Consider the following 16,993-nt stretch of genomic DNA (forward strand, 5'->3'; position numbering starts at 1 on the left):
ACCCCCTAGGCTTGGATGAGCGGCGGAGGTGGCCGTGCCGCTGGAAGCGGACAGACCCGAGTTAGAGGTGGGGGCGGGGGTCCATCGCCCGCGGCCGGGCCGGCGCTCCCCTCCCACCCTCCCCGCGACCCCCGTCTGGCCCCCACGGCTAACGGTAGCGCAGCCGAACACGGCCCACGGGCAGGGCGCCGAAGGGGAGCAGGCGCGCGCCGGGGGACGAGCAGGGCACAGTGAGGGAGGGGCGCGTCCACTACCCCGGCCGGCCGACACCGACCCCGCCTACCGCGGCGCGGGGACCCTTGGTGAGTAACCAGCCCCGCCTAAGGAGGAAGGGAGGGGACAGGGTGGGGTGAAGGCCCGGAAAAGCCGACGGGGCGTACCTGCGCGCCCACCCGCGACCTCTGACCCCGTGGCCTCAGCCCTGACCCCTTCCGACCTGACTACATCTTTTTTAAACCTCAACCCCTGCTGGCCTTGGCCTCAGGACCTTCCATCCGAGCCCTGACCTAACCATATTCTGGCCTGGTATGCCTCAACCCCTGTTTTGTCCCCCTAAATCCAGTCCTGACCCCAAACCCCATCCAGTTCTGTCCTGGGGATCTTTGACCTGACCCTGATCCTTGCCCGACCCCGTCTCATCTCTGAAACATCTTGCCCTATCCTAATGCCCAACAGTGACCCCAGTTTCTGTCCTGACGCTTGACCTATCTGTTCCCTAAACTTATCCAGTCTCCAAACCTCTTCCAGTCATGTCCTGTCCCCCTAACCCCAATCTGGTGTAGTTCTGTCCTGATTCCTGCCCTCTAACTTTTGTCCTTTCTCTGCACCCTATATGATATCCTCTCCTATATACTCGTGATCTGCATCCTGGCTCACCACCTTTAAATACCCTCGTCTCCTGCCTTGTCCCTGCCCCTGACTCTGCCCCGTTTTTCCCTCTTCTTGTCCCATCACCATACTCATTCCTATCCTCATTGTGTCCTGGTCTTTTCCTGTTCCTGACCTCCATCCTGAACCTGCCCTTTTCCCTGTCCCCTCCTTTGACCACTGGCTTAGCCTTTCCTAGTCATGTCTTCTGACTGCTGTTATATGTTAATCCTGTCCCCTGCCCCGCTGTTTTGTCTCTTTCTTGTACTTTTTCTCTGACCCTTGTCCTGAACCCCACCTTATCCCATCCCCTGGCCAGTGTCCTGGTTCATTCCCCATCCTGCCTCTTGACCTCCATCCTACAATAACTCTGGTTCTATCTTGTCCCCTACGCTCCTTCCTGTTCTGTCCCTTCCCATCCCAGCCCCAGGGTGTTCTCCCCCTTACCATGCCCCTCCACCCTGTTCAGATCTTCTTCCTTCCTAATATCCACTTGCCATCTCTTGTGAGCCCAGGACAGGGGTCCCATTATACTGTGCCCGGAACTTGAAGATTCTGCTGTTCCCAGGACCTCTGAAGTACATCCCAAATGCTTCTCTTAGCAAGAGCAAGCAGCCCTATGCGCCCTGCATGGCTGATGGGGGTTTTTGTGTGTGATCTCCCCTATCCCCACCCTAGTGATCTTACATAGAGCTTACATTTCTCTTCCTGCCCCAGGAGGGCATGCAACTGTTCCTACGCCCCTGCCCTCCACAAGTGTGAAAGAATACCCTAAATTATTCAGTGACTGGGAGTCTGAGAGGTCTGGGTCATGTTTCCAGTCTTGCTGTGTTGGGGACTGCCTCATGTTGGGGGGAAGAGTTGAGAAAATATGAAGAGATGGGGAACCCAGGGGTATGTATGAATCTTCTAGGCCATGTTACCCCTATTCCCTGGACTTGATTCCGGGTGCGTGATCCCTGCTTTCCTGGCCTGAAAAAGTAGAAGTCTATTCTAGGCCAAGGCTTCGGGACTTGGTATAGAGGAGGGATGGGGTCAAGGATTCACCCTCCTTCTCTCAGCAGTAAGCAATAAAAATCTTGGTGCTAAGTCCACCCCACCTCTGTGGGGCTTGTCTGTGGGGGAGAAGGCCAGGCAGTCACTGGATGTAAGAATCAAGCCTGTCCAGTGGTAACAGTAACAACAGTAATGCAGGGTTCCCCTCATTGTCTGAATCTCCTTGATTCTGAGGATGATGGGGAGAACTTGGATAGCTAGAGGGTAATGTGTTACTCAATTAGGTTTCGTTCCTGCATTTCTCATAGAGACTAGTGAGTTTGAATAACAAGATGCCAGACCTATCTTATTTATCCTGAACATCTATCCAAACCTATTGATAACAAAACAAGCATTCCTCACTGTCCCAATCTATTTGGTACCCGAATTCTGAGAGGGAGAGTGCCCGAAGTTCAGACAGTGAAACCGACCAAGTTATCTGAAGGTATTTTGTTTTCACATCTTACGTAGTGAGTAGAGAAAATTGAGATAATGAAGAATAATGACTAACTAAAAAATGTACCCAAATCTATGGACTTTCCTGAGCTCCGGGGACAAGAGTTGGGATAGTGAGGGTACCCTGTTATGTAAATGGTTCCTGCATTTTGCTTGGAGGGTAAGGAAAGTTCAAGAATGAGGGATACCAGTCATATCTCAAAAATGTTTCTAAATCCATTCAGTTCTTGCATTTGGATGGTGAGAGTTCAGACAATTTCTCTGAGTATATTTGGTTCCTGCATTTTTGATGTTGAGAAAGGAGAGGTTGGATCATGAGGGAAACAGCTCTGTTTCAAATATGTCTCATTTGGTGAGCAGGGAGGGTACCGTGTCTAGATAGCAAGTAGGATTTGGAAGCTGAGGGATACCAGTTCTGTCTCAAAAATGCATCTGAGGCCGGGCGCGGTGGCTCACGCCTGTCATCCCAGCACTTTGGGAGGCCGAGGCAGGTGGATCACCAGGTCAGGAGTTCAAGCCCACCCTGGCCAAGATGGTGAAACCCCGTCTCTACTAAAAATACAAAAATTAGCCGGGCATGGTAGCACGCGCCTGTAATCCCAGCTACTCAGGAGGCTGAAGCAGGGAACTGCTTGAACCCGGGATTGCAGTGAGCCAAGATCATGCCACTGCACTCCAGCCTGGGTGACAGGGTGAGACTCCGTCTCAAAAAAAAAAAAAAAATTGCGTCTGAATACATTTAGTCTTTGATTTTGGATAGCAAGAGTTCAGACAAGTTATCTGAGGAAAAACAACTGTTTCAAATGTATCAAGTGAGACTGAAGGACACCAGCTCTGTCTGGAAAAAATGTACCTGAATGTATCTACTTGATTCCTGACTTCCTGTGGGGAAGAATACTTGTAACTGTGACAGCCAACATACACTGAGCTCTTACCAGGCACTGTTCTGCACAAGCTTTAAATGTATTAACTGATTTAATGCTTACAATAGCCCTGTGAGGTACATACTGTTATCATCATCCCCAATTGACAGGCACAGAGAGGTTAAGTGACTTGTTCAAGCAGTCACACAGCTAGTAAGTGGCAGAGCTGAGTTGAATCCCAGACTCACCATTTACTAGTGGTAGCAGGGTCATGTGAGGCCCAGGGCCTAGCTGGGGTAGGGCTTAGAGGTTGGGTCGTCTTCGAGGCTGTTAAAAGTCATGGACCAGGGCAATGATGTGTGTTAGTGACTCTGCCCCATTTGTCTGCCTGGCCCAGGAGGTCCAGTTACCTGGTCTCCCCCAGTTACCCCTACAACAGCCCACCTCTGTGTGAGTGTATTAATTGTTGTTAGTAAGAGTCATTAATGACATGGTGTGTTTCCTTGCACTTTGAAATGCCTTTCAGAGTTGCTTGTGGCCTCCATTGTCTCTGTAACCACCTTTTACCCATTTTACAGATAAGGAGACCTAAGCTTTGAGACTCAATCTACATTGCCAGCCAGATTCTCATCCCTCTTGGCTCTGATTTTATTACTCTCCCGCTTCCCAACATCTTTGGTGGCCCATAAAAGGTGGGAGAGGCTGTGGCCGAGAGGACACTCCCCACAGACACCCAATGCCCACCTTACCACTCACCGCGCACCTCTACCAGCCCCAGGCAGTGAAGCGGGGAGGGCGATGAAAGGGGCCTTTGTGTTCCATGCTGGAAATCTCACACCCAGGAAGAAAGGTGGGCAGGGATGGCGGGAGGCCTTAATAGTGTGAGTCTGGGGCATTGCTGATTCAGAGCGAGCTCCTCTCTAGGCTCGGCCCATCTACAGCTTTCCTCACTTCAGGTCATGGTGTGGGCTGCTGCGGGGGCTGGGTAGGGCTTGGGCCCTGGGTCACAGAGCAGATGGTCCTGAATGGAGCACAGGATGTGTGCTGTGTGCCGAGACTGGCCCAGAGCCCAGGTGATGGTGGTGATGGTGGTGGTGGTGATGGTGGTGGTGGTGGGCGGGGTGAGGGGAGGCAGGACTCAAAGCTCTCATTTCCTTCTCTGGCATGAAGCCTGACTCTCCGAAGAAGAGAGACCCAGCATGGATGTGAAGAAGCATGAGCCCCCTTCCCTACTTCTCCTTCCCACTTGCAGGAGTAGCCTCTATCTGCCTCCCAGCCAGGACCCAGCCCCCGGAAATTCTGATTTCACCTGCTCTTCTGCCACTGTGATCTGAATCGGGCCTCTTCACCTTTCCAGGCCTCAGCTTCTGCATCTATAAAATGGCTGTGAGGAGGCTGGGTCTGTGCCATCCTGCTACATTTGTAGGAACCAAGAGGGATCAAAACCCATAAGTGTTTTGTAGGGCGTAAGTTGTTCTTGATTTATTGAGATTATTTCTTCTGGAGCCACAGAAGGATCTTGAGACCTGGCCTCTCCTTAGAAAGGTTGACTTCCTCTGTCCCCAACTTGGGAAACTGTTCCCTAGTGAGGGTGGGAATTGCCCCAAGGCCTTCTACCACTGCCTTGCCCTGGGAGGAAAGGGTAGGGGCCTCAGAATGTGATGCTTACTGCCAAGAGACAAAAACCCAGTTTACACCTGAAGCCTCCCATATACTTTACAGCTCCCCACACCTCTATGGCCCAGATCCAAGGTGCTCCTTGGGTGGGCAGCGTCTAATCCTCTGGGAATTTGGGCAGTAGGAGAGGCAGCTACTACTCCCACCACTCTCAGCCCTTCTTCCCAGTTTTCTGCTAAGTGTACTGGGTGAGGAGGCACATGCCTCCATGCCTGGACAGTTTTAAAAAAAATTTTTGTAGAAATGGGGGTCTCACTATGTTGCACAGTCTGGTCTTGAACTCTTGGCTTCAAGCGATCCTCCCACCTCGGCCTCCCAAAGTGCTGAGATTACAGGCACCAGCTACCCTGCCTGGCCCAGGCTGTCTTCTTAGACATGCTGGGCACCCTGAGTGGACCTGGCCCTGAAACTGCCCCCAGGGGTGACCCTAGTCCTGGTGGCAGACAGGCAAGGGTTAAAAGGTGTGGGCCGGCCCAGTTCCTGGCTAGGTAGGCTGGGCCATTACCTAGTGGGAGGTGGCCAAGGCATCTGCCACTGCTGCTCATTGCCACTACCAGCCGGAGCCAGGGCCTGGTCGAGACAACTATTTTTGAGGTATCTGAGGCTACCCCACAGCACTCTCTGGCATTGGTGAGCACCTGGGAGCAGTGGGCTCAGGGTGCGAGGGGGATAAGGGCATCGGGGAGCTGGGGCAGGGTGTACTGAAGTTCCCTTCGGTAGAGAGCCAGGTCTGTGGGAGAGGCACACCAACAATGCAGGGCAGGGTGGTGGTGGGGGGGTGGGGGGGGCAGTGAGAATGGAGGGCCTGAGGACAGGGGCAAAGCCCAAAACACCAATTTCCTTTCCTGGCACCAAGCCGATTCCCTGCCAGAAATGGACGAGGAGGGATCGGGGAAAAGAGAAGTATAAGTTCCCCCTTCTCCACCCTATCCCTGCTTCCTTTCCTCCCCCACAGGAGTAGCCTCCGTCCTCCCCCAACCCAGGGCCCAGCTCCCCAAGAAAGACCAGACTGGGCTACTAAGAAACCATTACTCAGGCACCTGCCTGCCTATGCCTGATTTGTTCACTACAGTGAAGGAAGCGGGGGCTCTGGGGAGGGGAATGGCCCAGACATTGAGAGTTTGTATTTGCTCTAATAGTGGCAGGATGTGGAAATGACCCCCTAAGTGTTGGGGTGCCACCCAGGTGAGGTATCTTGGTTGTAAACAGTCATTACAGCCAGGAATTTCTCGGCTGTGGTGTCAGAATGGCAGACCTGAAAAACCTGCCAGGCCCGCCTCTGGGTGTGGGGGGTACCCTCTGCTGTTCTCCCGCTGCAGCTGGTCCCTGGGACAGGATGGGGGCCATGGGGTCACTGGTAGGGGGAGACCTGGGGTTGGTGTGGGGGTGCGCTGGGGAGGGGTTTGCTGGGATCCCTTTCTCGCCATCTGGGTGGGGATGAGGCAGCCCCAGGCCCCAAGGCAAGTATGCAGAGGGCAGGTGAGCGGAGGCAGAGGCTTAGGAACTGGGTGTGGGGGTGTGGGGCGTTGACTTGTGTCTAGCCTGCCCAGTGACCCCATGACTCATACTCTAACTATGTCCCCCCGAGATCAGGCTGATAGGGAGGAGTTGGGGTTCCTGTGTGGACCCTGTCTGGACTTCCAGGACACTCTGAGAAATTAGAGAAGAAAGGATTGGCTGGGCGCAGTGCCTCACGCATGTAATCCCAGCACTTTGGGAGGCCAAGGCGGGTGGATCACCTGAGGTCAGGAGTTCGAGACCAGCCTGGCCAACATGGTGAAACCGAATTTCTACTAAAAATACAAAATTAGCCAGGCATGGTGGCATGCACTTGTAATCCCAGCTACTCTGGAGGCTGAAGTGGGAGAATTGCTTGAACCTGGGAAGTGGAGGCTGCAGTGAGCCAAGATCGTGCCATTGCACTCCAGCCTAAGCGACAGAGCCAGACCCTATCTCCAAAAAAAAAAGAATTGAAGCAGCCCAGCATGGGATTGGGATTGGGACCAATGCTGGCAAGGGGGACCATGGATGGAATTGGGTTCCTGTGGGGGTAAAGGAAGGTTCCAGGGAACCCTATGAGAGTTCCTTGGGCCTAAATGGGGGCTGGGCCTAAATGGGGGCTGGGAAAGTTGGAGCCCCAGTGATCTGGGATGTGGAGGAACCCCTGCCATGCTGGGAAGTGTCAGACCTTAGATGAGTGGGGATGTGGGGCCTGGGTTTGTCAAAAGGCTTTAGGGACTGATCCCCACCCCTGCTATTGAAGGCAGGGCACCACTGCTTCAAGAGAGGGGTACAGACCCTATGGGGCAGGTAGGTGGACTGCAGAGAAACATGACACCTTATAAGCAGCTTGGCCTCACCCCGCAATACACAGATGGGGAAGGGGCTTGAACCCATGCCTCCTTGGTTGGCTGGGTCTTCCTCACACCAGGCTAACGTCATGACAAGCTGCCGACTTCAAGGTAGGTGATAATGGGAGCTTTGTGGCCCCATAAAGCCCTCCCAGTCACCTGCCACCTAGGTTTGGCCAGGTGGTGGGAGGTGATGTCACTCAGCTGCCCAGCTGGGGACTGAGCATGATGTGGAAGGAAGGGAGCAAACTCCAGAGGAGGGGTGGCCAGCCAAGGCAGGTTCCATGGTCAGCTGAGCCATCGGGGGCAGAGGAGGAGGCAGGAGGCAGATGGTTCGTTATTTGCAGCTGTGGACTTTGCTTCTCACAAATCTCAGCAGGAGGACTTCCCTACACTAGGCTCAGGACAGGCTGTCGTGGCGAGAGGGGCTGGAGGGACCCTGGGTCAAGTGAACATTCTCCTTGCTGCACTAGAGCTACAGAATGGAATTGGGACAAGCACAGACCCACAGATCTGAGCTTGAACCCTGGCTCCACTGCCTCCTCATTCACTTACTCCATCTTTTATTCATTCAGCTGGCATGCATTCATTGAGCACTTGTGTGTACAGCCATGTTCAGGGTGCTGGTGATGCTGATGAAAATGGGACAGATAATGTTTCCTGTCCTCGTCGATGTTCCAGGAGGCACAATCTCTTGTTGAACAACCGTTTGTGAGAGGATATAACTGTGGAAGTGATAACTAAGTTCTAGAATGATAAGTGTGATGCAGGGGCTGGGGTGGTGAGAAGTTGAAGAAAGCACTTCAGGCAGCATCCACAGCCTGGGCAAAGGCCCTGAGGCCTGAGGGACCAGGGAGCTTATGAGGAAGTTGGTGGGGTTAGAGCGGTTCTCATGAGCGAGAGTGTAGGACCAGAGGGGTGGGCCTGGGTTATGTCTGTGGCTATGGGCCAGTTATTTCACCTCTGTGCCTTCCTTTCCTCATCTCTAAAATGGGGATACGAATCTTTCCTGGTGGCTCTGAAGATTCAGTGTGGCATCATAGGTAACTGTTGCAGGCACCCAGGTGTTGACTGTGTGTCCATTGTTGTTATAGTTGGTTGAATCTATCCCATTAATTCTCCTTCCCCAGGCAAGACTCGTGGCTGTGACCCATGGGCCTCTGAGGAGGCGTTGTAAGTCCGCCCAGCTCCCCACTTGCTGTGCTCTCACTCAATGCGAAGGGAACCAAGGTACCAGGGCCAAGTGGGTCCAGACATCCACACGGATTCTGAAAGGGCAGGTCAAGCAGGCACGTGGGGCCCAGGTTACCCCTTATTCCCTGCTGTGGCATGGGAAGCTGGGAAGGGCTGGGGGTTGGGGTATCATGGGATGTGCTTCCTTAACGGCTCCTGTGTGTCACTGCCAGACTTTGTCCAGCCATCAGCCACGGCCTCTCGACAGCAACAAGATGGAAGTCAAAGGTCAGCTGATCAGCTCTCCTACCTTCAATGCCCCAGGTCGGTGGCTGCTTCCCCTCCTGCTGCCTCCTCCCCTGCTCTGAATCACCACCTGCTTGCTCGGGAAGAGTCGGTCCCTTGCCCCACAGCTGCTCCAGAATGCCCTGGGTGTCCCACTGATCTTTGCTCCCTCTGTGTCCAGCTGCCCTGTTCGGAGAGGCTGCCCCCCAGGTGAAGTCAGAGCGTCTGCGGGGGCTGCTTGACCGGCAGCGGACCCTGCAGGAGGCCCTGAGCCTGAAACTTCAGGAGCTCCGCAAAGTGTGTCTCCAGGAGGCGGTGAGGGCCTGGCCCTAGGGGTATCAGGTGGGGAGGTTGGGAGGAGGTGAGGAGCTGGGGCCCCTAGGTAGACAGACTTGGGTGGCAATTCCTCAACCACTTGTCTTGGCTGTAGATTCCCTGTCACCCACTTTCTCCTCAAAGCTCAGCTTAGATGTGTTAGAATGAATGAAATAGGCTGGGCGCTGTGCCTCAGGCCTGTAATCCCAGCACTTTGGGAGGCCGAGGCAGGTGGATCACCTGAGGTTGGGAGTTCGAAACCAGCCTGACCAACATGGAGAAATCTCATCTCTACTAAAAATGCAAAATTAGGCTGGGCACAGTGGCTCATGCCTGTAATCCCAGCACTTTGGGAGGCCGAGGTGGGCGGATCACGATGTCAGGAGATCCAGACCATCCTGGCTAACGGTGAAACCCCGTCTCTACTAAAAACACAAAAAATTAGCCAGGTGTGGTGGCAGGCGTCTGTAGTTCCAGCTACTCGGGAGGCTGAGGCAGGAGAATAGCGTGAACCCGAGAGGCGGAGCTTGCAGTGAGCCGAGATTGCGCCACTGCACTCCAGCCTGGGCGACAGAGCAAGACTGTTTAAAAAAAAAAGAAAAGCAAAATTAGCTGGGTGTGGTGATCCCAGCTACTTGGGAGGCCGAGGCAGGAGAATCGCTTAAACCCTGGAGGTGGAGGTTGCAGTGAGCTGAGATTGCGCCATTGCACTCCAGCCTGGGCAACAAGAGCGAAACTCCACCTCAAAAAAAAAATATGGTAATACAGGCCCACTGTTGACAATTTCAAATCCAACAAACCTCAGAAAACAGGTTCTGTCCAAAATTTGGCAGCACAGTCTGACCTGAACTGGCACAGGGTGATCTGTTTCAGTTTACCCCTCTTACTGTGAATGCCCACAATGTGCCGGAAATAATACTATAGCTCAGACCACGCAGCCACAGCCCCTGAAGGGAGTTATATAATACTTAGGATCTCGATGGTATCACCTTTATAAAAATGAAACAATTCTGGATTCCAAAGCAGGTCTCCCTGCCTCCCATGCCCATCACCCCAGGGGTTTGGGCCACTGAGGTTTGGGCACACCTGCTTGGTGGAGATACTGGTAGGAGGGAGGGGAGTATTGTACATGGTTGCTGAGCAGGGCCAGGCTCCTGGTAGGACTTCTGTAGCTTCTGGGATCATTAATGCTTCACCCCATCCTTTCAACTAACCCTTGGTAGTCTCTGACCCCTGCCTCCCACCAGGAGCTGACTGGCCAGCTGCCCCCTGAGTGCCCACTAGAGCCTGGTGAACGGCCCCAGTTGGTCCGCCGGCGGCCCCCCACAGCCCGCGCCTACCCTCCACCGCACCCCAACCAAGCACACCACTCCTTGTGCCCTGCTGAGGTGAGCAGATGGGTGTGGAGAGCAAGAGGGTGGGGAGAGGGGACAAGTACAGAGGGGTAGCCAGGAGGAAGGTGTGGGGAGGGGGCTTGTGGCCAGGTGAGGGAGAGGCTAAGATGAGAAGGAAAAGGGCTTCTGGAGGTAGGTTCCTGCAATGAGGGAGGATGCTGGTCCCTAACTGTCAGGACAGGCCTCCCACCTTCAGGAAGATGAACAGACCCAGCCCTTCACCAAGAGAGGCCCTGACCCGCCCCCTCCCCGGGGTGAATAGGTCTGAAAAGGCTGCAGGAAGTGCAGGCCAGCCTCTAGTGGGTTTGGCCCCGCCAGGTCCCTGTTCCTGGCCATTTCCAACATTTGGGTGGGCCCGACAGGAGCTGGCTCTTGAGGCCCTGGAGCGCGAGGTGTCAGTGCAGCAGCAGATCGCGGCGGCCGCCCGCCGCCTGGCCCTGGCCCCTGATCTGAGCACCGAGCAGCGCCGGCGCCGGCGCCAGGTCCAGGCAGACGCACTGAGGAGGCTGCACGAGCTAGAGGAGCAGCTCGGGGATGTCCGGGCCCGCCTTGGCCTCCCAGTGCTCCCGCTGCCCCAGCCACTGCCACTGTCCACGGGGTCAGTGATCACTGCCCAGGGAGTCTGCCTGGGCATGCGCCTTGCTCAGCTCAGCCAAGGTGAGCATCCCCTGGTGAGGGTGGGAGAATGGACACTGGCGAATGGACGTGGTAGGGCTGGGATGGGTGACTGGCCGGTGAAAACCGGGAGGTAGGCACAACTCAAGTGGCCCAACCCATGAGAAGAGTTGTGACAAACTGGCTTACCGGAAAGGACAAACTGGGGGACTGATGAATATCTGCCGGGACAGTCAGGAACCAAGCTGGGGTGGTCTTGGTCTCTGGTAAAAGCAGATTCTTGGGAAGGGAACAGGATGAGGCGGAAACTGGCCAGAAGGTGGCCCAAGTAGAGGTGCCCACCCAGTGGTGTAAGGGGGTAGCACCCAGGCCTGGGAGTGAGAGGCCCATTTCTCCCCCTCTCACCTGTAGAGGACGTAGTTCTGCACTCAGAGAGCAGCTCCCTCTCAGAGTCTGGGGCCAGCCATGACAACGGTGAGGACTCCTATCCCCCAAACCTGCCCCCGACTCCTACGTCCCTTCAGCCCATTCCCTTTATTCATCCGACCACATCCTGAATGATCAGCCCATCCTTTGATGCCCTGCCCCTCCTGTGCTGCTTCAGCTTCTCCTTAGCCATGCTCCATCTTCCTGTGGGTCCCCCATCTTCTTAGCCTCACCCCACCCCAGCCCCACAGCCCCAGAACCTACTTGTCAGCCTTAGCTCCTCCTCAGCCTGCTTAACCTGTCCCAGCACTTTGCCCCTCCCCATGGCCTTGCCCCCCAGCCTGTCCTGCCCCCTCTGGACCCCCCTCATTGAATTCTATCCCACTTGCTCTCTTCCACTCAGAGGAGCCCCATGGCTGCTTCTCTCTGGCCGAGCGCCCCTCACCACCCAAGGCTTGGGACCAGCTGCGGGCAGCATCTGGGGGGAGCCCTGAGCGGCGAACCCCATGGAAACCACCTCCATCAGATCTTTATGGGGATCTGAAGAGCCGGCGAAACTCTGTGGCCAGCCCCACCAGGTGAGAATGAGCCCCTCCTCCCCTCCGCAGGAGCTGGGAATGGGATAGCAAGCCTGGGCTGGCAGAGGGTCTCCTGGTGGGTACAGTCTCTAACCTAGGCCTGCCTGTCTGTCTAGCCCCACACGCTCGCTGCCCAGGAGTGCCTCCAGTTTTGAGGGGCGAAGTGTGCCTGCCACCCCTGTCCTCACCCGGGGCGCTGGCCCCCAGCTCTGCAAGTAAGAGGAATCTGAGGGTGGGCTGGAGGATCAGAGGGGAGGGAACCATTAGTTCTCACTGGAAGCTTGAGGACAGCATTATCAAAAAGTGGGATGGCTGGGCGTGGTGGCTTATGCTTGTAATCCCAGCACTTTCGGAGGCCGAGGCGGGTGGGTTACTTGAGGTCAGGGGTTCAAGACCAGCCTGACCAACATGGTGAAACCCCGTCTCTACTAAAAATACAAAAATTAGCTGGGCATGGTGGGGCATGCCTGTAATCCCAGCTACTTGGGAGGCTGAGGCAGGAGAATCGCTTGAACCCGGGAGGCAGAGGTTGCAGTGAGCTGAGATCAGCATCGTGCCACTGCACTCCAGCCTGGGCAACAAGAGCGAAACTCCGTCTCAAAACAAACAAAAGCTGTGGGACATGGGAGGCTGGGCATTAAAGGTGAGCAGGCATCTCAGTGGATAATGGGGTAGGGATTTGGGGCAGAATCATCAAAGTTTGAGTATGGGCTTTTCTGTGCATTTTGGACAAGCCATTCCCCTTCTCTGAGTCAGTCTCCTCATTTGTGAAATGGAAATAATAATATCTGCCTTTGAACGACATGGACATAATAAGTTCTGGTTAACATATACTCAGTGCCTGCCACCTGCTAGGAATTAGTGTTTTACATGGCATCAACTCATTTAATCATAATGAGATCCCTATGAGGTGGGTGCTATTGTTATTCCCATTTTATAGATGAGGCAAGTGAGGCACAGAAAGGTTAAGTAACTTGTTAGTAAACTGAAGTCCTGGAGTTTGAGCCCAGGTAAGTTTTACTCTAGAGTCCATGCTTTTAACCACCGTCCTCTTCTGCTTCTTAAACAGAGTGCCTACTTTCCCCAGGCTCTGAACAAAACCAAGTCCCCGTCCTTGTGGGGCTTGCATTCTGTGAATGGTGGCTGTTGGGATGGTAGCTTTGGGTGGTTCATACATATGGTCGGATAGAGAATTCAGGCAGGGTTTTACATGTGAGCCCTAAGGCCTAGGACTCAATCCTGGAGGCTGTGCGAGCCATGAGAAGGGCCTTAGCAGGGGGAGGGGTCAGCTGGATTAGGAATAGCCCCCTGCCCGGCATCTACTCTGCTAGCCTTTCCTCTGAGTCCCTACACAGATTTACACCTCCCTTGGAGCTAACAGTGCCAGGCCTCCCCCACGCATTTCTACCCCTGACCGTCTAGCCTAGGATAGAACCTCAGCTGCCTTTTACATGTCACTACCTGCCACCTTTATACACACAGCTTCTAACCCTGGGCCCATCTGGAGATGTGAAAGTGAAGGCTCAGAAAGGGGTGGGGTAGGGAGGGCACTGCACGCCTTCTGCCTGATTTTTCTGACCCTATTCCGTGACCCTTGCCTCTCACCCCAGACCTGAAGGCCTTCATTCTCGTCAGTGGTCCGGCAGTCAGGACTCCCAGATGGGCTTCCCCCGGGCGGACCCTGCCTCTGATCGCGCCTCCCTCTTCGTAGCTCGCACCCGCCGCAGCAACAGTTCTGAGGCCCTGCTGGTGGACCGGGCCGCTGGTGGGGGAGCTGGCTCCCCGCCCGCCCCTCTGGCTCCCTCTGCCTCTGGCCCCCCAGTCTGCAAGAGCAGTGAGGTGCTGTATGAGCGCCCCCAACCAACCCCTGCCTTCTCCTCCCGCACAGCAGGCCCCCCAGACCCTCCCCGGGCCGCCCGGCCTAGCTCAGCTGCCCCTGCCTCCCGAGGTGCCCCCCGGCTCCCACCTGTGTGTGGGGACTTCCTCTTGGACTATTCCTTGGACCGGGGCCTGCCCCGCAGTGGCGGTGGAGCAGGCTGGGGGGAGCTGCTGCCTGCAGCTGAGGTCCCAGGGCCCCTCTCCCGCCGGGATGGGCTCCTCACCATGCTCCCCGGCCCACCACCTGTGTATGCAGCTGACAGCAACAGCCCCCTCCTCCGCACCAAGGACCCCCACACCCGTGCCACCCGCACTAAGCCCTGTGGCCTGCCCCCAGAGGCTGCCGAGGGCCCTGAGGTGCATCCAAACCCTCTGCTGTGGATGCCTCCATCCACCCGTATCCCCTCGGCTGGTGAACGCAGTGGCCACAAGAACCTGGCTCTGGAGGGGCTGCGGGACTGGTACATCCGGAACTCGGGACTGGCTGCGGGGCCCCAGCGCCGGCCTGTGCTCCCTTCCGTGGGCCCGCCACACCAACCCTTCCTTCATGCCCGCTGCTATGAGGTGGGCCAGGCGCTGTATGGGGCCCCCAGCCAGGCGCCACTCCCACACTCAAGGAGTTTCACGGCGCCCCCTGTCTCTGGCAGGTATGGGGGGTGCTTTTACTGATGGGTAGGGGTCTCTTAAGGCAGGTGGCGAAGATATCCAGGCCAGGGAGTGGCTAGTCATGATAGCTAATGAATTGGACCACGAGGAAACTAGCTGCTGTGATGGCACAGGGTCACTCTACTGCACATGACCTGCATTAGTCCATGGGGTCCTGGTGGAGGGGATCTTGGGCACTGGTAGCAGCAATTCTTTATCAAGTTATAGGCTGAAGATGAGCCTTGAAGCCAGGGTGCCGGGAGGAAGGGACATCTCATGCCCCTTGCCGTTTTCTTCCTTTTTTCTCCATGCCCCGGAGCCTGAAAGTGCTGTCCTGTGCCTGCCTCCACCTCTTTAACGAGCCTCTTTTCCTTTCTTTTTCTGTGTCTTGTCTGTCTTTCCCTCTTCTTGTCTTCCCCGCCCTGTCCTCCGGATTCCTGCTACCCCTTCTAAAGATACTACGCGGACTTCCTGTATCCCCCGGAGCTGAGCGCTCGTTTAAGTGACCTGACGCTAGAGGGGGAGCAGTCCTCCAGTTCTGACACCCAGACCCCGGGGACACTGGTCTGACCCCTTCTGATATGTCCCTTGTTGGCCTGGGCACGATTCCAATCTGGGGAGCACACAGCTGACCTCGCTGGGCCCTGCGGTGTGGTTGCTCTCAGTCCTGAGCGGAGTGCGCCAACCTAATCTTCCAAGGCCCCTGGCTCCCCGTAGGCCCAGGAAGGTGTCTGACACCCTGCTTCTTGTCTCACACTGTGCTGGGGACTGGGGGCCCTCAGCCAGCTTAAAAGAGGGGGGATGATGTCATGGGGACCCCAAGCCCCTTCCTCCATTTATGTTTACAGTTGTGACTTAGGTATTCACTGTCTTCCTCCAACACTAGGCGTTTTATAAAAGGGAAACTGTGATCTCATCTGGTTGGGTTCATTCCTGTTCCCATGCCCAACCAGGTTCCATTCAGGAACCCCCTCCATAAAATGGACCATATCGGGTCTCAGGGCCATTTAGGGCCGCCAGGAGACTCTGGTGTGAACAGAAATCCCTGCCACGCATCGCCAGGGCAGTTGTTGGGGCAGTGGGCTCTCTGCCCACACTTGGAAGGACTGCAGTCTGGGTGGGATGCCTGAAGGAGCCCAACCCCGTCTGTGCCCATGGCCTCTGCCCTGACCACCCCCAGTCAGGAGGCCCCACAGGAGGGGTAAAGGGAAGAGCCATCAGGTGTGCTGTGTCCTGGGATCCTGTGGGGGTTGAACTTGGCATCTACCAGATCTGGCACCCAGTAGATGCCAGTGAAATCCTCAGGTGAGGTCTGGCTACAGGCCACGGGCCACTCACCACTCACCACTCACACCTTCCTTGGCTTTCCTTCCACCCCTCACCCTTTTTTTTTTTTTTTTTTTCTGGAGACAGGGTCTTGCTCTGTCGCCAGGCTGGAGTGCAGTGGCGCAATCTCAGCTCACTGCAACCTCCGCCTCCTGGGTTCTCCTGCCTCACCCTCCCGAGTAGCTGGGATTACAGGCACATGGCACCACGCCCAGCTAATTTTTGTATTCTTAGTAGAGACAAGGTTTCACCATATTGGCCAGGCTGGTCTTGAACTCTTGACCTCGTGATCTGCCCGCCTTGGCCTCCCAAAGTGCTGGGATTACAGCCGTGAGCCACTGCACCCAACCCCAATCCACCACTTTTTAAGCAAACCCACACAAGTTGTGTTTTCTATGATACCTGTCTGTGATTTTCGGAGCTGGGGGTTCCCTTACCCCCTTTTCCTGGTGTTAAACTTTTCTTTTTATACCAATGGATCTGGACCCAAGACATTACCCACATTGGAAGGGGATTTGTATAATAAATGTGTAAACTGAACCCATGTGTTGCTGCTCTGTCTGCCTCACCTTGAGGGCCCACACCTCTAGTCAAGACCAGATAATATATTTTTACAGGAAAAAACATACCTTGGGAATAGCCTGTGATAGTGTCATCTGTTTTGACTTTAACTTGCTTTGTGATGTGGGGCAACTTCTTTGCCTGTCTGCACTCAGATTTCTAGCCAACCTCAAACAATAACTCTTGGTAATATAAATGGTGATAACAAAGACTCTGTCCTTAACCTCCCTATACATTTTTTTTTAATTTTTATTTTTTTGAGACAATGTCTCACTCTGTTGCCCAGGCTGAAATGTAGTGGCACGATAACGGCTCACTGCAGCCTTGACCTCCTGGACTCAGTCTTCCCACCTCAGCCGCCTGAATAGCTGAAACTACAGTTGTGCACCACCATACCCGCTAATTAAAAGAAAAAAATTGTAGGCCGGGTGCGCAGTGGCTCACGCCTGTAATCCTAGCACTTGGGAGGCCAAGGCAGGCAGATCACGAGGTCAGGAGATCAAGACCATCCTGGCTAACACAGTGAAACCCCGTCTCTACTAAAAATA

At 55.1% G+C, this 16,993-nt stretch overlaps 1 protein-coding gene across 7 annotated transcripts; it reads left to right on the forward strand.

The window, feature by feature from the left end:
* Window positions 1-16,471, forward strand: CCDC120 (coiled-coil domain containing 120). 7 transcript variants are annotated; one of them, XM_058441724.1, is made up of 13 exons: window positions 1-302; window positions 3,800-4,071; window positions 4,474-4,687; window positions 8,380-8,538; window positions 8,656-8,746; window positions 8,889-9,022; window positions 10,270-10,410; window positions 10,779-11,073; window positions 11,443-11,505; window positions 11,861-12,035; window positions 12,152-12,250; window positions 13,646-14,560; window positions 15,014-16,471. In XM_058441724.1, exons 5-13 carry the CDS (start codon window positions 8,698-8,700, stop codon window positions 15,126-15,128), a joined length of 1,986 nt encoding a protein of 661 aa, XP_058297707.1. In that variant the 5' UTR covers window positions 1-302; window positions 3,800-4,071; window positions 4,474-4,687; window positions 8,380-8,538; window positions 8,656-8,697; the 3' UTR covers window positions 15,129-16,471. The 7 variants fall into 7 exon arrangements, with proteins under 7 accessions (XP_058297707.1, XP_032612807.1, XP_032612810.1 ...); XM_058441725.1 differs by lacking the exon at window positions 1-302 and having other exon boundaries at window positions 3,028-4,071; window positions 8,380-8,479; XM_032756916.2 differs by lacking the exons at window positions 3,800-4,071; window positions 4,474-4,687 and having other exon boundaries at window positions 159-302.
* Window positions 16,472-16,993: the final 522 nt, after the last annotated feature.

The sequence above is a fragment of the Hylobates moloch genome, unplaced genomic scaffold (genome assembly GCF_009828535.3).
Source record: "Hylobates moloch isolate HMO894 unplaced genomic scaffold, HMol_V3 SCAFFOLD_7, whole genome shotgun sequence".
NCBI classification, from domain to species: Eukaryota; Metazoa; Chordata; class Mammalia; order Primates; family Hylobatidae; genus Hylobates; species Hylobates moloch.

Excerpts from the sequence above, each read along its gene's own strand:
- CCDC120 (XM_058441723.1), top strand. The coding sequence starts at position 8,614 with ATGGGATGTGCTTCCTTAACGGCTCCTGTGTGTCACTGCCAGACTTTG. Across the intron at positions 9,023-10,269 it reads AAGTGTGTCTCCAGGAGGCG|GAGCTGACTGGCCAGCTGCC; the intron begins GTGAGGGCCTGG and ends GCCTCCCACCAG. Across the intron at positions 10,411-10,778 it reads ACTCCTTGTGCCCTGCTGAG|GAGCTGGCTCTTGAGGCCCT; the intron begins GTGAGCAGATGG and ends TGGGCCCGACAG.